We start from the raw sequence: 21,916 nt of genomic DNA on the forward strand, positions 1-21,916 counted from the left end.
TTCATGCAAATATGCTGACATTTTTAATGATTGAAAAACAATGATCAAAGGAACAGTCAAAATTTTACCAAAAAGTTAACAAATCATAAAACATTCAACTGATGGACTTCAGTGTCAGTTGATTGTACACAGTTAACTGAATTTAAAAAAATCTGTTTAAAATTTAGTACGAATACAATTTTATACACGGATGAAAGGGATTACAGGGTGTCTGGCACAGTTGATTTACCAGAAGATAAAATTAATAATTTTGTATTTATTTATTTATTCAAAGGCCGAGGCTGCACATAAGGTGACAGACTGAAGGAGTCAGTGACCGGCACTGCAGAATTAATTTCCACACTGTCATTTCAGCCGACTTGCAGGGTTTAATGAACTGACAGTCCATTCTTTATTTTGGATAATTTATTGTGATAATAGAGGTTAAACGATATTCAATGTTCTATTAATGAACAATATGCAGATAGTTAGTGACACATTAAAACTAGGAACAGTTCATTAAATCAAATTAAAGTGCATACTTCATTTTGTGTGTGTGCTATTAACACCTCATAAATAATACATAAAACTCGCAAACTCCAGTTGTATGGAACGTTTGCTGTGTGGCCCCGTCCAGCACGGTGATGCTACAGAGACCTCTAGTGGATGTCCTGTAGAAATGCTACAGAGAAAATCCACATTTCCAGTGTTTTTTGAACTATTTAGACCGATTACTTACCTTAACAGCATAAAAGCCTTTAAAATATATCTGAATAATATGGAAAACCTTTTTTTTATTGAGTTGTAATTTTGTTAAATCTTTGTGGAAATGACTCTGAAATAATGTCTTCCTATTTCGTTTTAATTTTTTATAATTTATTTTTATAGTTTATTTTAATTCCAATTAACATTTTTTAACATAACATTATTGTGGCTATGAACAGACAGTATTAATGGTTAATATTTACACAACTTTACATAACATTTTTAATTACAGAATGGCCATAAAATGAATTCCTCATAACATGACCGGTGACCCTCTTCTGTTGAGGTAAGACAATTCAGCAAAATTGAATACATTTTAAACATTTTATATCCATGGTTTCTTTGTTCCACGCCCATGTTGTGATATGTGCATGTTGTGATATGTCTATTCATGTTGTTAGAAACATATTTTCTCCAGCATTTACAAGGGCTAGAGTAATTCATACCATTATCCAGGGACAGGAATCTAGGTTAATGTGTCATAGAACTGCCTCAGAATTCTCCCTCAAACACGCTCCCGAATGCCTCGGTGGCGAGAGCAGTGACAGATTCACAAAAACTTCTGACAGCAAAGGATAATTTGGTAATCAAAGAGACTTGGAGCATCTGGTGGGATGGTGATTGTGCTGTACTGCTGGTCCCCTGCTCTGGCACAGGCCGGGTCTCCTCTGGGTACCCGTGTGGATCTGGGGTTAAAGATGGGGAAGAAAATTGGGGTCTAATCAGGACAGGCTGGACAGCTGGTGCCTCTTTGTGACTCTCCCAAAACTTTCTTTAGCATCAGCTACCAAAAACCATATTACAGCAAGAGTTACAAGGTTACTCAGTTAACCACACACACACACACATACACACACACTTCAACATCGTCCACTAATCATTTTGCTCACTTGTGACAATTTTTCACAAATATTTGTGATAAATTGATCAAGATATCCATTAAAATCCATTAAAATCTGTTTTTAAAAATATGTTAAAATCTGTCACTATTTTGAGCAGAGCATAAAGGACAGGCCAAATGTTTGGACACACCTTCTCTTCTTTGTTGCTTTATTTTCATGACCATTTACATTGGTAGATTCTCACTGAAGGCATAAAAACTATCAATGAACTGTGGAGTTACTTAGTTAACTTAACAAAAAGTGGAGACCTGGCCTCCACAGTCACCGGACCTGAACCCAATCCAGATGGTTTGGGGTGAGCTGGACCGCAGAGTGAAGGCAAAGGGGCTAACAAGTGTTAAACACCTCTGGGAACTCCTTCAAGACTGTTGGAAAACCATTTCAGGTGACGACCTCTTGAAGCTCATCGAGAATATAAGAATATAAAACATGTTTTCAGTTATTTCACCTTTTTTTGTTAAGTACATAACTCCACATGTGTTCATTCATAGTTTTGATGCCTTCAGTGAGAATCTACCAATGTAAATGGTCATGAAAATAAAGAAAACACATTGAAGGAGAAGGTGTGTCCAAACTTTTGGCCTGTACTGTATGTCACAAGGCTTCTTTGAGTGGCTATCCAGGTTAACTCTAAATCATACCTTGATGGACGGATGGTGGGTGAACAGAAAGACAGATGAGGAATGAAAGAAGCATCAGTCGAGCAGTGAGTTGAGCAGGGCAGATATACAAGGGAGCAGGTAAGCAGGTTGCAGGCTGACAGATGGGTGGCTGAGCAGGTAAGCAACTGATACTCAAATAGTTCATATTTGACGATTAGAAGGAAATCTTTCAAAGAATGCTATCAAAGTAAATATATTGTGTGCCCGCTATGTCTCCTTCGTCCTTTGCTTTTTGCTTCCTGGGTCAAAGGTGATTGACAGCCATTTTAACTTTAAGTGTCTAACCCATACAGAACTAAGAGTCTTATACTCAAACAAAGGATCTTATTACTAAATAACTATGGGCACTCCTATATGTCAGATACTATATCTGACATATATATGACATACTATATTTTAATAATAACTCTGAGTCCATTAAATAGCCCCTACACACTCTTCACACACGGTTGATTCTGCTATGATTTCATGGGACTTCCTTTTTGTTGAAATATACATTAAAACATTTGGGTATAAAAATCCACTCCCTGTGGAGGGTTGTTGCAGGCAACAAAGGAAGCTCCTCTTAGCACTGATATTGAGCACAGCCTGAGGTGGCCAGCTCACATCATCCCCATGGGAACAAGCGACCAAACTGTGTTTATGTCTCAATATTTCATCAGAACTGACAACAAAGGCAAGTCACATTGTTTATTTGCCCTTATTTACCTAATGGTCACACCTCCTAATACGCAAGGTTTTACTCTGTCAGTGCACAGCTGAAACAGTGTTCTATGGTGACAATTCACAAGACATTAAAGTGCAGATACAAGCCTTGACAGTGCAGTATAACAGTGCAGAGATACAGACTTTTAAACAGTGAGTAAGCAGGAGGTTAAAGGTCAGACTAAGCTGCATTAATGTGTTATATGCTTATATGCTGCTAGTGGCAAGATGACTGGAATCCTACTGCGTGTCTGCATTGCTTGACTGAGCATCCTTCATTCATCAAGATGTTATTTTGTCCTTGTTTGGTTATTATTATCATATTTATGGTAACTGCATTATTATTCTATTATTTTCATGAAATATAGGTTTTAAGGAACTTTCAGCCCTATGCTATTATTATTACATTAGGACAAGAAGAAGCATTATTTATGTAGCATATTTCATAAATAAAATGCTGCACACATTTACATTTACAGCATTTATCAGACGCCCTTATCCAGAGCGACTTACAATCAGTAGTTACAGGGACAGTCTCCCTGGAGCAATTTAGGGTTAAGTGTCTTGCTCAGGGACACAATGGTAGTAAGTGGGATTCGAACCCGGGTCTTCTGGTTCATAGGCGAGTGTGTGATAGAGTTAACAAAAAAAATATTAAAAATAGAGAAAACAGAAAATAATGGTAATCACTGTGGTAATAATTATAATAACAGTAATTATTCATTAAATTATTATTATTATTACCCATTCTGTACTTTTGTTTCTTATTTCACCTCCCAATCCTTTTGTAAATGAAAATCATTTATAGCTTGGTTTCATTTAATACCTGTTTAATACTTGGGTTTTTTTTTTATTACTGAAAGATTATTAGTACTTTTGGAGCCATTATTACAATAGAAAAGAGTTTGAGAACGATGCAGTGTCAATATAATTGCGTCCTGTCCGACTGTGTCGAGGTCTTCAATGGCGGGGATGCGCTGTACATCTTATGATGCATCATAGACGACAGTCCTGCAGTGTAGTGTGAAATCACCATTGTCCCTTTCTAGCGTCACCTCCGAGGTTCCCATAGTGCTGACGTGTCATTGTGACGGGGATGGTAGATTGGAAATAGGCGGCTGATTGTCCCCCCACCCAACCACTTTAACTGGACCCATCCAGTAGATGTCGCCCCAAAACTGCAAACTTCTAAACTGTCAGATAAAAAGTTATTTTTTTTGTTTTTTTTTTTTTTTTACAACTTTTCTGCGGCGATCATTCCGTTTCCATCACTGTTAGAACGCGACGGAAGCTGAATACGAGTAAAAAGAAGAGCAGGTCTCTCACTCCTTTATTCATTTTGTCTTTATTTGAATTGAAATAAATAGCTGCTGGGAGAACATCCTTCCTTCCCCTCCTGTTCCCCAGCGAGGAACAACGTTGCGCAACTTCTCTGGCCAGAAGCGAGAAGCTCTACCTGTTTATTCTAGACGCTGCCACCACCCAAAAAAAAAAAAAAAAAAAAAGCCCAGTAGTTTCGCCCAGTGGAGCTGTGCTGGAGGAACTGGAGGAGGAACTACTGGGATGTGTCCCTCGAGTCCCCGCGAACCTGTCAGACGCGCCGCGCTTTTCCGGGTCTCCATGTTAAAGAAGGGCCGCGCCGGACATTTTGCTCTTTCCAGCGCGGTGTCCTGCTGGCCGTGTCCGGGGAGCCGCGCCGTCTTCCTCCGGGACGTATGAGCCGCTGGCGGGCGGCGGGGCTGCGATGGCAGGAAAGGTGGGTGACAGGGACGTCGTCGTTCCTCCTTTACAACTCATAACCACACGTGTGAGGAAGGAGAAGAAGAAAAAAAAAGTGTTTTACACAGAATTTTTCTGCATAAAGCCTGTCCGGTCTTCTCTTGTTGTGGCGTATTATACATTGAATTCGATGCAAATGTCGGGGGTAATTCTGCTCGCGTGCCCTCGGGACGGCTCTGTCGTGTTTTTCTCATGGACGTCGTTGACCCGGCGGCGTGTGCTGGACACCAGGAATGTGCCAACCAGCGCAGGTTGACGGCGGGGCGGATCGGGGCGCGGGGGCGCGCGCGGCGCGTGCACGTGCGCGTGCCCGGACGCGACGTGGTGGAGCTGCAGCTGACAAAGGGGCTTTTCACATCAAGATGCGACAGAGTGCGGACTGCCAGCGAAAGACAGAAAACTTTGAATATGTGTCTGTGTGTGTGTGTGTGTGTGTCTGTGTGTGTGTGTGTGTGTGTGTGTGTGTGTCCCACAAACTGTGCACTTTTGCACAGGATGGGGACAAGGTTTGTCAGGACAAGTGTGGTGACAACAAATCCCTCAGGAACAGGAAAAACTGGAAATGTTGGGAAAAACAGAAAATAATTACCAAATACTACTAGTAATACAAATAATGTATTTCATGTTTTCATTCATTGCAAAGGTCCCATTATAAATGTATTGATTATTATTATATAATAATTGATTCTCATATAGCCCCTCGATAGGATTCTGAATTATTTCTTGATTTCGATTCGCGAGTGTTGGTTGGCAGATAGCATGTGTCCCTGCCCCACCCCCAAATTCATTCCTCAGAATGTCAGGCTTTTTACTTCTCCTGGGTTTGAAATGTGCCCTGAATACCTTCCAGTGCATGTTTGCACATTTACACGAAATCTCTTAATAACGCATTGTTTTGCGGGTGATTTTACTCATATTTGGGTAATTTTTAACAAGCTCTTTGCTCCAACATGGATTCAGTTGGCCTTACAGGGTGTGTCACATTAACATTGGTTTATTAAACTATATGACCCTGATCTATATACTGATCATTTTATTTTTTATCTTTTTTTTTCTGGCAGGCTCAGGTTTTGTATGAATTCTTAGCAGAACCAGGGAACAATGAACTGTCTGTGAGGGAGGGAGAGATCATTACAATCATCAACCAGGTAAGAGAAGTTTTTTTACTCTAATTCAGTTCTTAAAAATGATGTCACGTGTAGAGTTTGAAAAGAGCCATTATTATTTCATCAGTATTTCACTATTATCATAACCAGCCTCAACTTTTTGAGAGAAGGCCACAAGAGAAAATGCTGTCATCAAATGAATAGTTTGCTGCCTAAAATATTCAAATATCTTCATAACCTAAATGAAACTACAGACTATTTGCAGTTTTTTTTTTTTTTTTATACAATATATACTCAAACTCATTTGAACCTATATAGAGTATTTACAACTCTATGAGGAGTAAACCAGCTCTAACAGCAGAGTTAAAAGTCAGTGTAAAGTTCGGCAGTCACGTAGTGAAAATTCCACTCTACACAGTGTGGATTAGTACCAGCATGCATTGTATGCAGAAGATGCAGGGAAAGGGGGTGCACTAGATCAAGTGAGTGTTGTCCAGGCTGCTCACATCCTGTTATCGACTTGGTCCAACCCAGTTGCCTGACCTGTCATTCCAACACCAAACTCTACAAGTGTATTATAGTTTAATGATATTGTCAAGTAGTTATATGTTACTTAATATCTGAAACAGAGTAAAAATGAACTCTTTAAGTGTAAAATTGTTTTTCACAGTTTTTACTGTGTACATACTTTTTGCTTTGCAGATATGATGTGTGATTACTGGTCATACTGTGCTTTGGCAGCACTGGTAGTTGTACGTTGTTTGCTTGTGGACAGCGTTGCAGTACGTTCTCTGTTCTCTTCCTGTTTAGAATGTAGGTGGTGGCTGGATAGAAGCAGAAAACTCTGCAGGAGTGGTTGGTTTGGTGCCAGAAGATTATGTGGAGGTGACTGCAACAAGCTACATTGTTTTTTTTTTACTTTTACACAGTCTAATTCATTGCATGCCATAAATTATGCTTATTGTTTACTCTTATTAGATAATTATTAGGTTAATGAAAATTTTTAATTACGGTTCATCTAGCATTGCACCTTCAATGTATGACAGGTTTCAACTTGCCATTGAAGCAAAAGAATGAGCTCTGTCTCCGGCTGACTTCTAGAGCTTTGGAAAGCATTCCTTCCTAATCCGTGTGCTTTGAATGAGCTAAGGAAGTGTTATTGCATGACATGCATGTCATTGCAGTATTAGTCATGATACAGTGGGTCAGTTCACACAGGCGTATGTGGTTTTTTTTTTTTTTTGCATTTTTTAAAGTCTTTTGCAAGTCTTTTCCATTCAGAAAAGTACATGCAAAAGTCAAGCTAAGATAAGCATGCAAAGATAAGCAGAGATATTTGAAAAAGGTTACATATGTTCCTTCAGAAGCTCACAAATGACTTCCATATGGAGCACACATCCTCGTGGCTAAAAAAAACCTTGCATTACTCAGCCATGTTGAAGAACAAGCGCCGTTTTGCAACTCCGCTTTTTTGAAAATGCCTGCATTCATTTTTATAATTTGTTGTTTCCAGTTGGTGAACTCTGTGTATGAGTATCTGCCGCAGACACAAGTTGCCGGGCCATCATGCAGTTCCTACAGTTCTCAGGTATAGCCGCAGCCACCTTTGTGGATTTTTTAAAGTGGAATATTCATGACTTGCTTTCACATTGCAGTATCAAAAACAGTATAGAAGTATGTGTCAATTGTCCATCTGAAATATACTGAATAACGTAAATCTGAACAGAGTTGAGGCAGTTCAGTTCAAAATAAAGGTCACTCAGTGTTGCACAGAATTCGGAGGTAATTCTGCTTGTGTGCTCTCGTGACTGCTGTGGTGATCTGTGTGTGTGTGTGTGTGTGTGTGTATGTGTGTGTGTGCGTGTGTGTGTATACACAAGTGTGTGATTATTCACATTGTTCATTTTTAAAATGATTTTGTTCAATATATTCAACGCATTCATGCCTGACACTGGTCACTATGGCCAGACTGGCAATATGCACTAATGCACCTTGTTCACTAGTGTACGATCAAAGGTGTCCTCAGGATTTATATAAATACATCACTTTTACCACATTTGGTTAAGTTATGATCTTCTTTCAAAATGAATTAATGTTTGTGAGTGAAAGTGATTGTCATTGTGATACACAGCACAGCACACGGTGCACACAATGAAATGTGTCCTCTGCCCATCACCCTTAGTGAGCATTGGGCACCCACGACAGGTGCCTGGGGAGAAATAAATAAAATTAAATAAATTCCTCAGAATTCTACACGCAGTACCCCATAATGACAACATAAAAACAGTTTACTTGATGTGTTGGCAAATGTAATAAAAATAAAAAATAACTGAGGAAGCACATTGATCAAAATTGATCTCAGGTGCATCCTGTTTCCCCTGATCATTCTAGAGATGTTTCTGCAGCTTAATTGGAGTTCACCTGTGGAAAAAACTCTCATCAGCAGGCCAATAGCATACCAGTGAAGCATGGTGGTGGCAGTATCATGCTGTGGGGAGGTCAGCAGCAGGAACTGGGAGACTGTTGAGGATAGAGGAAAAGATGACTGCAACATTGTACAAAGACATCCTGGATGAAAAGCTGCTCCAGAGGGCTCTTGACAGTTCATCTTTCAGCAGGACAACGACTTTAAGCACATAGCCAAGATATCAAAGTAGTGGCTTCAGGACAACTGTGAATGTCCTGAGTTGCCCATCCAGAGCTCAGACTTGAATCTTATTGAACATCTCTCAGGAGATCTTAAAATGGCACGACACTTCCCATTCAACCTAATGGAGCTTGAGAAGTGTTGTAAAGAGGAAACTGGCCAGGGGTAGGTGTGCCAAGATTGTGGCATCATATTCAAAAAGACTTGAGGTTCTAATTGCTGCCAAAGGGGCATATGTGAATACTTATGTACATGTGTTTTTACTTTTTTTTTTTTAAGAAATTTGCCAATACCGAAAGTAAACTTTTTTTCATGTTGTGACTATGGGGTGTAAAATTCTGAGGAAAGAAATGTATTTAATCAATTTTGGAATAATGATGTCAAAATGTGGGAAAAGTGATGCGCTATGAATTCTATCTGGATGCACTGTAGATTAAACTGAGATGCCCACGGGGCATGGGCCTGATTATGGAGTCCTGGTCCATCCCAGCTGAAACCAATTAGGCTGGATGGACCAGTAGCTGATATGGCAGCCTCTCCAAGAAGACATCAGAAAAGTAAGCTGGAGGGCCAGTACTGGGAGAGGATTGCACCATGGCAGCAGGAGCCGACATTCAATCACAGCAAGTAGCGCCATGGTGGCGCATCGACCCCAGTGTGGTCTTGCCTTGTGGGGAATCCGCCTCCTCCAGCTCCGGTCGCAGACTTGCCAGCCTTAGCAGGGCGGCAGTGCAGAAACTGCACCCGGCCCGCTGCAGAAAGTGTCCATCCTTTCTGCAGGCAACGATACCATCTCCCCCCACTCGACCACCAACAGCACTTTGTGTGGCTGCCATCCATTTCTGGCACTTGCCCACCACCAACTGCAGCGATGAGCTCAGCCCACTGCAGTCCAAAACAAAATGGCCTGCCAGTCGCCTGCCTCTCACATCAGTGCACACCTCCGGCCGCCAATGAGAGGGGACATGGAGCCAGTTGGCGGCCCAAGGTTCCCGACTCCCACTGTGTGTTTGTGTCTTTGTCGTCTGTCCGTATGTCGTCCCCGATTCCCCTCTTCTGTTCCACCTGGTCACAGTCGAACAGAACCCCGAAGAGGAGGACCCTTTACCGACTGTGGTGGCCCGGCCACGGGAAGCCCCTTTATCCAGCCAGGTGCCAAGGTGTTCCTCCACAGATCTTTGGCTTGTGCATTCCGGATTGGGGGCTTCTTCTGATGTGGGTCGGGCATAGAAGTGACGGTGCTGGTCCCCCAGGTAGCCGGTGTGGAGGGCGGGCCTGGCGTGGGCCTGGGTCTGCCTCCAGGGGGACAGAAATCCAATGAGACCCCGAGATGGCAGGTGGGGCCAGCCAGGATGGGCCGAAAGAGGGACTGTTCGTCCCAACAGATGCAGCTGGGGCTGAGCCAGGATGGGTCCCGCAAAACCCCCATACCTCATGCATAGGTAAATGGCCAGGTAAATGTCTCTTGCTCTGCTGGAGGCTGGGCCATACATTGGCATGGGCTGTGCGGGCCCAGAAGGTACCGCCCAGTGGTATGGTACACCATCTCTGCGTGGTCCGGGACCGCCTCCCTGTGGGCAGCAGGGAGGGATGCTAAAAGTGTCTGTAGGGACATGCACGTGCCTGGATGGTACAGCCCTGCAGGTTGGGTATCGGCCGGGACCTCCTCCCTGCAGGGGCGTGCAGGACCTGAGAACGTGCTCAGATGGCAGTTCGGTAACTGGTCTCTGAGTGGTCCGGGATCGCCTCACTGGGGGCAGCAGTGAATGACGCAAGAAGCGTTGGCAGGGAGGTGCCGTTGCATGGGCTGCACGTGCCCGGAAGGAACAGCCCTGAATCATGTTCCTGTCTTAAAGACAGATACATTTTTTTTATCCTTTGCGGTGTGTTCATTTTGTGTTTAATAAATATTGTTTACCTTCATTATGTACAGTTTCCACGCCTTTGTTCCTCACTGACCCCGATATGTGACAAGAACAAAAAGAACCACTTAGTAGGTGTCTGTATCTGAAGTACCCATTCTTCTTTATAAACATAAGAAAATTGTGTCTAAATGTAGTTTAGTTTTTTTATTTATTTATGCAAAACCGAGCGCTTAGGGCCAGTTTGAAAATAGTGCCCTTAAAGTGGATAGAAATGGATAGAAAATATTTTCTGAAATCATTCAACTTTGTGCATGCTTCATGCCAGTACATGTGGCAATAGGTGTAATCTGACCATTTATAATTTTCTTTTGTAAACATCAAGAGCCACTTAAACAGTGTGCTCTGTGAGTTCCAGCTATCAGAGATTATCTTTAACTAGGGCTGGAACAGGATTGGCCTTTTCTGCCGATGGTCTTTATCAGTATTGTTATAGACGCAACGTTTTTTCAATGTCATTGTCACACCTCTGCACATATTGGCTTCTCAAACTTTTATCTAAACGTCAAACAAACAATTAAACTTTAGCAAGCAGTTATGTGAAGTTTAGTTGGTGTAATGGCCAGAGAACAGTTGGTAAGGGTTATTAAAATATTTTTTGTGCAAATGTGCAGAGAAGCATCTGAAAGGAAGAGAAGCATGAAACCTGTATGAAAAGGAAGGATTATTATTTTTAGCAATTGTTATTATTAAATGGTCTTAGTGATCTCAGTAATGCTAAAATCAATCTTTGGCCTAGAGTCTCACAGCAACTTTTCATTTATTAATGCTTAATTGAAATGATGTCTGAAAGTTTTTTATCAGTTTAAGGTTTTGGTGTAAAATGCTGATATGTTCTGAATACAGATTCACTGAACACACTGTATGTTTTTGTGCCCACCATCTGGCTGGAACATGGGTTGTAGATGATGGCACTGTGGGTCGGGGACTTTGCGCTCATTTATTCTCTATAGGATCTGTGTTTCTTGCCTGATTGAAAACAGCCCCTCTTCCTACTTCCTTTGAGAGAAAATCTGCAGGAATGGCCATAAAGTGCTGAAAGGGTCCATCAACGGGTTGTGACTCATTGACATAAGGAGTGATTTGCTACTAAATTTAAACACTTTATCCAGCCGATGAATTGGTGTTTGTACGATGAGTCACTGGCAGCAATACGGAAGGACGTAGGGCTTTAGTGCTTTAGTGGGCCCAAGGCCACGCGTATTGACGGAATTAGCCATTAAGGACGCTTCACGCAAGCAGAGGGTCAGATAAAAGGACATAAGAGCTTCAAACCTTTTACCCCACGCTTGAATATTGGGGGAAATTAGGCTTTTGAGAATGAATGCACTGTAGGATTTACAAGGACCTTGTCTGCAGCCATTTTTTTCTGGCCATTTGCAAAGCACTCATCGAAAAATCTCCATGGTCTGCGGTGAACAAACACAGTAATGGTCTTGTCTGCATCTGAGGTATTGCTATGTGGCATGAATGACCAGAAAATACTAATAATGTACAAACACTGCTGTTGACCAGCTGTGACTTCTGAAGTATTTTCTTACTAACATTATTAGTATTGGCATTACACTGTTGCTAAGAGAGAGCTTAGTATATAAGGAGTGGTATTGTGTAGGGTAAATGTATTGTAACTTTCAGCCTTTTTTATTGAAGTCATATCACCATATATGCACAGTGCAGTGTGGATTAAAGATATTTGTCATTTCAGAAATCAAATGGAAGTGACATCTGCTCTCCTCCAGCATGGGACAGCGCAGAGCAGCACCAGAGCCAGGGTAACAATATGTCCAAAATATGAGCATTCAGCTAAATGTTTCACTTAATGTTATCATTCATATTGGATATAGAGTTCAATGCAATTCAATTGCCAGGCCTTCTTATTACCTTTTAACATCTACAACTTTATTCTTAATAAGTGGTGTAGTGCAGTGTCATCAATTGATGATCTGTCTGATTGGATCCTCTTAGCATATGTGGATGATGACGAATGGGATGATGACTCTGATGATGGCAGGCCAACTGTAGGGTACAGCGCCTCCCAGACAGAGGAGGGAACGGTGCCTCAGCGTGGAGCCATCCACCACCCTTCCATGAAAATATCCCTCAACAAGTAAGATGTTTACCAATCTCTCATCACACTAGTCACTCATTAACAAAACATTCTTACCATGCTGAATGCAGTATCTCCATACCTTCCAGATTTCCATTTTCTAAAACTCCAAATCCAGAGCTTTACTTACTTGGAAAATTTTCCAAAGGAAAGGACAGGTTACCAATATATGTGAGTAACCTCCAGCCATGTTACTGTAACTGTAGAAAACAATACGTTTAAAATATATGTGGAATGCCACTGTGTTTCTTTTTTCTATAACACTGGTAGGTGGGAGAGGTCGGTCCTGTGTGGCTATACCCTCAGAAGCCACTGGAATGTGTCGTTGCAGATCCGAAAAAGGGTTCAAAGATGTATGGCTTGAAGAGTTACATTGAATACCAAGTCACACCCAATGTATGTCTGACTTCTTGGATATTTGCCTGTTTGTAATGTTTTAGTAGAGCACTAAATGAAGCAGCGTGCTTGTTTGCAGAACACAAACAGGCCGGTCAACCACAGATACAAACACTTTGACTGGCTTTACGAGAGACTTCTTGAAAAGTTTGGATCAGCTGTCCCCATCCCCTGTCTTCCTGACAAACAGATCACAGGTCTGTAGTGTCTCATAGAGTTCTTGTGACATTATGCAAATTAAATATTAAGATATAAATATAATTCCATGTCTAGAACCTGGATTTTATACAATTATATATTCATAATTAGCCATAACATAAGGACCACAGAGAGTAAATAAAATTGATTGTCTTGTTACCATGATAACTGGCAGTGGCAGGGATATATTAGTCAGCTGTTGTGGAATAATCCCAGCCTGCATTGGTCAGGACTTAGGGACAGCAGTCTGCTCCCTGTTGTCTGATCCAATAGAAGAGCTGCTGAAAATGTATGGGGCTGCATAGCTGCTGACTGGTTAGGATGGTACCTGTAACGTCCACTTATTTGTCCTGGGGATCAGTTATGTCCGGCTTTAGGTCTACAGGATCCTGCATAAATGACCCCCCCAACCAAAAACACTCTCCCCCGTGGGTTGAATGTTTGAAAAGTTAACTGGAATAATACCTTTTATCTGTAATTGAAAAAAAATTATGTTTCAGTTTTCATTTACAATCCCTCATCCTAATTAATAAGACATTCATTTACAACTCTATGCTTAATCATATGATTTGTGCTGCTAAAGAAAGGCAGTGAGTGTCTTAGGTGTGTGTGTGTGTGTGTGTGTTTTCAGGTCGGTTTGATGATGACTTCATCAAGATGCGTATGGAGCGCCTGCAGGGCTGGATGAACAGAATGTGTCGTCACCCAGTCATCTGTGACAGCGAGGTCTTCCAGCTCTTCCTCACTTACAGGGATGAGAAGGTAGTGCTGAGCTCCACTACCAGCATATACTGACACTATTTACAGTAAATATTTAGTGTAAATCAAAGATAAAGCCAGAGTTCTGAGAGTGTTGTTAATTGCTCAGGAGTCATACTCCATCACTGTAAACACACTTGCCAATGACAGTAACTTTTTGGTGTCTGTGGTGATTACAGACAATCACTGATTTTCTTTATCTATTGTCTCTGTCAGGAGTGGAAGATTGGTAAAAGAAAAGCTGAAAAAGACGAGACAACAGGAGTAATAATCTTCTCCACTGTAGATCCGGAGGCTGCAGATCTGGACCCTTCTGAAGTGTAAGTTATGTTTTAATCCTGGAAAATTTTGTAATAATTCCATGTCCTGGTTCATGCTCGTACTGAAAAACAAATTGGTCTTTAACTTTGGACACAGGGAGCAGAAGTGTGAGCTTTTCAGTCGTTTTACAAAATCCATGGATGACGGGGTGAGGGAACTTCTTGCTGTTGGGCATTTACACTGGAAACGGTGTACAGGCCGTAAGTGTCACATATTAATGTTGCCATTGTAATAATTTGCTCAGGCAAAAAAAAAGAGTGGACTTCTTTTGTTGCCTTTATATACAAGCCCTTCAGAAGGAATACACAAAGATCGGGAAGGCTTTTCAGAACCTGTCTGCAGTTTTCAACACCAGTGGATATTCAGGTACACCAAGACTTTGGTTCATTTGGTCTTTTTTAATATGGGAGAAATAGTCACTAAATCAAATGTAAATACAGGAGAGTCCACGCTCACTGAAGCTTTGACTGCGACTGGGAAGACATATGAAGAAATAGCTGAAATTGTGGCTGGACAGGTACTGATTCTTCTTACTGTTTTTGGTTCTTTGACATCAAAAATGCCTGGAACAATGAGACTTTTCACCCTGAGATGTTCACCCTATCTATAGGAATGCTGTCCTTTATGTTAATGTCAGTCCTTGAACTTTTCCCTTGCTGAAAACAAACTGGCTTCCTGTGTTGATTTAGATTTTTCTGCAGCATATGTTTCCTCTTTTTCCTCCCATCTTCTGTAGTAAATGTCTCTTGGTGTTTTGTTATATTGGCTATGTACTATTTTTGGGTTGTTATCACAAATTTGAGGAAGAAGCTTCCAAATGAAGAATTATGTTTGATTTTTGTCGTCATCTTATCACAGCCAAAACAAGACCTGCATTTCCTCATGGAAACAAACCATGAGTACAAGGGGCTGTTGGGCTGCTTTCCGGACACCATAGGAGTCCACAAGGTATTGTAGTGTGTATGAGACTGGTTTTTAACTCTGTTTACATCAGTTTTATAGGCCACAGTAAACCTGGAAATTTTCATAAAGCTTTAAGGAACTTTTTTATGTACAGCACTTTGGTCAGCTCCTTTGTTGTGAAAGTGAAAGTAAAGTGATTGTCATTGTGATACACTGCAGCACAGCACACATGCACACAACGAAATGTGTCCTCTGCTTTTAACCCATCACCCTTAGTCAGTAGTGGGCAGCCATGACAGGCGCCCAGGGAGCAGTGTGTGGGGACCATGCTTTGCTCAGTGGCACCTCAGTGGCATCTTGGCCACCTCTGCCCCACTTGTGTTAAAGTGCTTTATAAATAAATATGGTATGGTATGGTCTGTTACGTTTTATGAATGGAGGGGTGCAGAGGGGGATTAAAGCTGCATTTCTTTATCAGATCTTAAGCAAGTGTATCAAATTTGGAAGTCAGAAGATAAGCATTAGCACAGGGATACGCAAAATGTTAGCTGAGCATGTGATTGCAAAACATTTGCATTATACCTTCATGTTAGATATTATCTCACTGACACGTCTCATTTTTTGATCCTTTGTAAAAGGGCCTGTTGCGGTATAAACATTTAATTCACTGTTCATTTTGTTTTTCGTTTTTTGTGGGTTGATCACTTTTGATCATAATTTGACTGTTGTGACCAGTTGTGGATAAAGTACTTGAGTTAAAGTGTAAATTTTTACTCAGTATAGGTACAAATTCTCCTTTTAAAAGACCATTTGAGTAAAAGTACAAAAGCATTGGCTTTTAAGTGTACATCTTCGTCTGCGTCTCCCTTCGCTTATCTGGGTCCAGGTCGTGGGGGCAGAATCCCAGACAGCCCTCTCCAACTCCGGCAGGACCCCAAGGCGTTCCCAGACCAGATTGTAGATATAATTTCTCCAGCGTGTCCTGGGTCGACCTGGGGGCCTCCTGCAGGCAGGACATGCCCGAAACACCTCCCCAGGGAGGCCTCCTGACCAGATGCCTGAACCACCTCAACTGGTTCCTTTCGATGTGGACGAGCACTACTCTGAGTCACTCCCGAATGTCCGATCTCCTCACCCTATCTCTAAGGTTGCGCCCGCCACCCTACGGAGGAAACTCAGCTCCCTCTTCACCAGACACTGCCCCAATCTGCCTGTCGATCTCCTGCTCCCTTCTTCCCTCACCGGTGAACAAGACCCCAAGATACTTAAACTCCTCCACTTGAGGCAGGACCTCTCTCCCGACCGGGAGTTGGCAAGCCACCCTTTTCCGGTCAAGAACCATGGTCTCAGATTTGGAGGTGCTGATCCTCATCCCAGCCACTTCACATTCGGCTGCGAACGTACCCAGCAAGAGCTGAAGGTCAGAGCATGATGAAGCTAGGAGGACCACATCATCCGCAAAAAGCAGAGACGAGATTCTCCTGCCACCAAACTCGACACCCTCCACACCACGGCTGCACCTAGATATTCTGTCCATATAGGTTATGAACAGAACCGGTGACAAATGGCAGCCCTGGTGGAGTCCAACCCTCACCAGGAACAGGTCGACTTAATGCCGGCTATGCGGCCCAAGCTCATGCTCCTCTGGTACAGGGACTTAAGGGCCCTTAACAAAAGGCCATCCACCCCATACACCCCATAGTTAGAGATCCCCTGGGGACATGGTCATAAGCCTTCTCCAAATCTGCAAAACACATGCGGATCGGTTTGGCAAACTCCCATGCCTCCTCCATCACTGCATCAAGGGTAAAGAGCTTGTCCACAGTTCCATGGCCAGTACGAAAACCACATTGCTCCTCCTCAATCCAAGATTCAACTATCGACCGGACCTTTCCAGGGAGGCTGAGGAGTGTGATCCCCCTATAGTTGGAACACACCCTTTGGTCCCCCTTCTTAAAAACGGGGACCACCACCAGAGATGCCTCAACCATGACAACCCTACAACATCCATAGCCATGAGATACCCAGAACGGATCTCATCCACCCCCCGGGGCTCCGCCGCTGTGTAGCTGTTTGACTACCTCAGCAACTTCTGCCCCTGAGATTAGACAGTCCATACCCAGGTATCTCAGCCTTGGTTCCTTCTCAGAATGTGTGTCGGGGGGATTGAGGAGCTCCTCAAAGTATTCCTTACACCAGCCAATTATAACCCCAGTCGATGTCAGCAGCTCCCCATCCCCACTTGCTGCCTTCCTCTCCAGAGGCGTCGGATGGTTTGCCAGAACTTCTTTGGAGCCAATCGGTAGCCTTGGAGCTTTTCTCCATGGCCTCACCGAACTCCTCCCACACCCAAGATTTTGCCTTGGCAATGCCACTGCTGCACCATCCAGAACCTGTCTGCTGCTTCTGGAGACCTACAGACCAGCCATGCCCTGTAGGTGTCCTTCTTCAGCCTGATGGCCCCCCTAAACTCGGGTGTCCACCCACAGGTACGGGGGTTACCGCCACGACTGGCACCGGCCACCTTGTGACCACAGCTAGCAACAATCACAGAGCAGAACAAGGTCCATTCGGACTCAGTGTCCCCCACTGCTCTCGGGATGTGGTCAAAGCTCTACCGGAGGTGGGAATTGAAGACCATCTTGACAGGTTCTTCTTGATTCCAATAATGAAACACCACTCGAGTTTAGATCTGGCAGGCCGTTCCCAATCACGCCCCTCAAGGTCATGCTGTCATTGTCCACATGAGAATTGAAGTGCCTCAGCTGGACAATTGAGTCCCTAGTCGGAGCACTATCTAGCACTCGTCCCAGGGACCCCAAAAATGGTGGATACTCTGAGCTGCGCAAACAACAGTCAGAACCCATTACCCAACTGAAGGCGCATGAAAGCTACCCTCTCATCCCCTAGTGTAAACCCCAACAAACAGGCTGAGAGACTTGGGGTTAACAAAAAGCCAAACCCAGCCCTCCGCCTCTCACCCGGAGCAACTCCAGCAAGGGAGAGTGTCGAACCTCTCTCAAGGACTTGGGTTCCAGAGCCAATGCTATGTGTCGCTCCTGTTACTTCCCCTCCTGAGAGGTGACGTTCCATGTCCCAATAGCCAGTGTCCTTGTCCGGGGATCGGACCTCCAAAGTTCAGTCTGCCACCAGACCCACATTGCACCATGTTCCTCCTGCGGGTGGTGGGTCCACAGTTGGATGACCCCATGTATCCGGTTCGGGCTGGGCCCATGGGAGAAAGCCCGGCCACCAGGCACTCGCCCATGGGCCCCAACCCCAGGCCTCTTTGTTGTTCCTTCCATGAAAGATCTTCTGAACTGTTCTTTGTCTCACCCTTTACCTAAGACCAATTTGTCATGGAAGACCCTACCAGAGGCACCAAATGCCCCAGACAACAGAGCTCATAAGATCATTAGGGCTCTCAAAATCCTCCAGCACGATAAGGTGACAGACAAAAGTAAATGTACAGTGATTTATGATGATTGTAATATTCTTCTTTTGTAAGAGAGGCCTTGATTAATCAACTGATTTTAGAGAAAAAGACTGTCACTCTTGGAACAACAGTCTTTTAACAGAATGTCGTTCATTTCTCTGACGTTCAATAAAATGATCATAATCACACAACACTGATTGAAAATAATTTGCATGAGATGATGAGATGAAATACAGTGACTGTTCAATAAAGGGTTTGAGAACAAGCAAAGTTTAATTACAAACCTGGCCATGGTCAGCTTTACTAATAGGAACTGGTGTTTGTATAAATTCAGAAGTAAGGTGCTTCGGTAACGTCAGGGGGCGGGGGGGACACTTTGTGTGCTGCACTAAACATGAGAAGAGGGTTCATGCTTGCTGTAAAGTTTAAACCTCTTTTTTTGTTCCTCTACCCATTTGTATGAATAGTTTGAATAGTTCCTACAAACAACTAGATATAGAATTACAGTAGATTCCATTAAAAAAACCTTTCTTATAATGCACTGTTAATATGACATATGTATGAATGATGATGTCAGTGTAGTTTTGATTGTCTGCACTTGAACATGTGAGGAGCTCTGCACACACAGGCATGTTTAAAATTCACTGATTTTAGCAAATAAATCTTGGTTTCTGGACTCCCACTGGCATGCAGCAAACAGAAATGTCAGAGACTGATTCAGGACAGAGCTGCACAGCCTGCATGTACAAAAATAACACAGGTCGGGAAGTTATGTCACTTCATAATAACTCATAACCTAAAGGGTACCATAGATGTAACATAGTGGAATAAAGAGTAAAGTGGAGTTAAGGAGTAAAAAGATATTTCATTTTGAAAGTTAAAGTACTGTAAAGCTACAGTAACACAGTAGCATATAACAATACTTTGTTACTTTCCAGCGCTGGTTGTGACATACCACTATCCAAGCACTGCTTTACACTCTCTCTAACGGCTCTGCTTCTAACAGCTTTAATGATGCAAAGCCTTTTCTTTCTACTCAGACAGCAATTGAAAAGGTGAAAGAAGCAGATCGTCTGGTGGCCATGAACAAAATCACACACCAGGACAAGCAAGTCATGTCCAAACGTCTGAGCACCATGTCCTATGCATTGCAAGGTAAGAGCAAGTGAAATGGATTTTTAATAGATTTACATGTGAAATTTTGCAAATGTTGATTTGGGATCAAAAAAATAAATATATGGTGGTGGCTGTGGTGACCCTCGTTTTATGCTATGTCCTCGTTTAGCAGGAACCAGGATTTATCTGCTGGTCTCTTCACTGGAGTCTGCCTAACTCTGTCTGTGTCTAACAGGGGGACTGTGTGATAAACTGGACTTTATAATTGACACTGTGTCAAAGTGAAGTGAAATGAGTGTCTGGGAATTTAACAAAAAGCCAAAGAAAACAGATTGGATTTAAACACTGAGACTGTGTCTGAGTCCCGGACACTGATAGGCAAGTTGTTCCACAACTGTGGAGCTCTATAGGAGAAGGATCTGCTCCCAGCTGTGACCTTCTGTACTTTTGGTACCAGTAGTGACCCCGCACCCATTGATCGAAGGGGGTGTGGCGGGTCGTAAAGAACTAAAAGTTCACTCAGGTATTGCGGGGCAAGACCATTTAGAGCTTTATAGGTCAAAAGTCGGATTTTGTAGTCAATCCTAAATTTGATGGGTAACAGTGCAGTGATTGTAAGACTGGGGTGGTGTGGTCAAATTTCCTAGTTCTAGTTAGAACTCTGGCTGCAGCATTCTGTACTAGCTGGAGTTTACTCATGCATCTCTAGTTCTAACTAGATGTTAATCTGTGAATCCTCATCTGGGCTACACTAATGCAGCTGCCTAACGGTTCTGCCCCTATACAATTTGAAACAATATTAATAATACATACATATTGTTTCAGTTTGTAGCAGCTTATGAAAGTGAAAAGTGAAAGTGAAGTGATGGTCATTGTGATACACAGCACAGCACATGGTGCACACAACGAAATGTGTCCTCTGCTTTTAACCATCACCCTTAGTGAGCAGTGGTCGGCCATGACAGGCACCCGGGGAGCTGTGTAGGGACAGTGCTTTGCTCAGTGACACCTCAGTGGTACTTGGCGGATCGGGGACCTTCCTCAGGAACCGGCAACCTTCTGATTACAGGGCCGCTTCCTTAACCGCTAGGCCACCACTGCCCATGGTAATCATGGTAATGTTGCAGGACTGTTGGCATCATAGTCACTACAACATGGAGTTATGAAATGTTTGTAGGCTTTGTCTTTAAGGCAGGCAAACTGCCTCCATCTTATTTTACATTGTTTTCCCTTCTGATTCTCACCTGTGCCTTGTGTAACCTAACACTCTGAAACTGGCTTCTATGTCCCTAGCGGAGATGAACCACTTCCATAGCAACCGTATCTATGACTACAACCGGATCATGCAATTCTACCTGGAACAGCAGATCAAATTCTATGAAACGGTAAGCAGGCTTAACATGTGCCTGTCTAAATTCCATAATTCCCTGTGTGTAAATTTTACAGAGGATTTTTTTTTCCACCAGATTGCTGAAAGATTGAGGCAGGCACTCAGTCAGTACACCAACCTATGAAGAGGATTTCAAACTGTGCTTCACTTACATCCACACAGTGGAAGACTAACATTGCAGGTCTACTATTGTAACCCACTTCCCAAGACATCAAAACCACGTTATTATTGGTGATCTTACTAAGAATCATTATAGGGTTTCTTAGGTTCTGTGTGTATTTCTCAGGGTGAGATGTAAGTCTAACATAAATATAACGCCACTGACTATAGTTAATGTGAGTTATTAAACTATCAAATTAATTTCAGTGAGCAGCCACAGAAAAGTTCTAACCTATTCATCACTTACAGAGCCCTTGCTCTTTTGTAATGAGGCATCATTCTTTAAAGGAGGTGTAGCCAATGAGGCTGGTCCTTGCGTTGTAAGCAGGCAGAAGAATGTAATTTTGCATCGTTTTAACAACCTCTTTTGTGACATAAGCAGAGATATATTTTAAAGGGATTGCATGACATTGCAGTAACACCTATAAAGCCATAACATATAAACACTCAGCATTTTTTATGCTTTTCAAAGAATTTAAGCATATATGTAATCAAATAATAAATATTAATTTGTAATTAAATCTAATTGTTTCATTTGATATCATGGTTGTACTTTATGTTCCAAAATCAGACAAAGACATTGTTTTTCTCTCCTGCATGAAAGTGAGATTAGCATCCGCTCTAGGAAACTGGTCGTTGACCTTAAACAGGAAGAGGAGGAAAC

The 21,916-nt window shown here is 42.6% G+C and overlaps 1 protein-coding gene across 1 annotated transcript; it reads left to right on the top strand.

Moving 5' to 3' along the window:
* Nucleotides 1-4,527: 4,527 nt before the first annotated feature.
* snx9a (sorting nexin 9a) lies at nt 4,528-21,773 on the top strand. The gene is made up of 18 exons (XM_028976769.1): nt 4,528-4,769; nt 5,854-5,940; nt 6,709-6,783; nt 7,412-7,486; nt 12,173-12,239; nt 12,433-12,574; nt 12,664-12,745; nt 12,845-12,970; nt 13,050-13,167; nt 13,800-13,930; nt 14,144-14,247; nt 14,345-14,448; nt 14,537-14,614; nt 14,689-14,765; nt 15,107-15,196; nt 19,628-19,742; nt 20,997-21,088; nt 21,170-21,773. The coding sequence occupies exons 1-18, from the start codon at nt 4,758-4,760 to the stop codon at nt 21,215-21,217; spliced, it is 1,623 nt and encodes a 540-aa protein (XP_028832602.1). The 5' UTR covers nt 4,528-4,757; the 3' UTR covers nt 21,218-21,773.
* The last annotated feature ends 143 nt before the right edge of the window (nt 21,774-21,916 follow it).

Source organism: Denticeps clupeoides, chromosome 1 (assembly GCF_900700375.1).
Source record: "Denticeps clupeoides chromosome 1, fDenClu1.1, whole genome shotgun sequence".
Taxonomy (NCBI): Eukaryota; Metazoa; Chordata; class Actinopteri; order Clupeiformes; family Denticipitidae; genus Denticeps; species Denticeps clupeoides.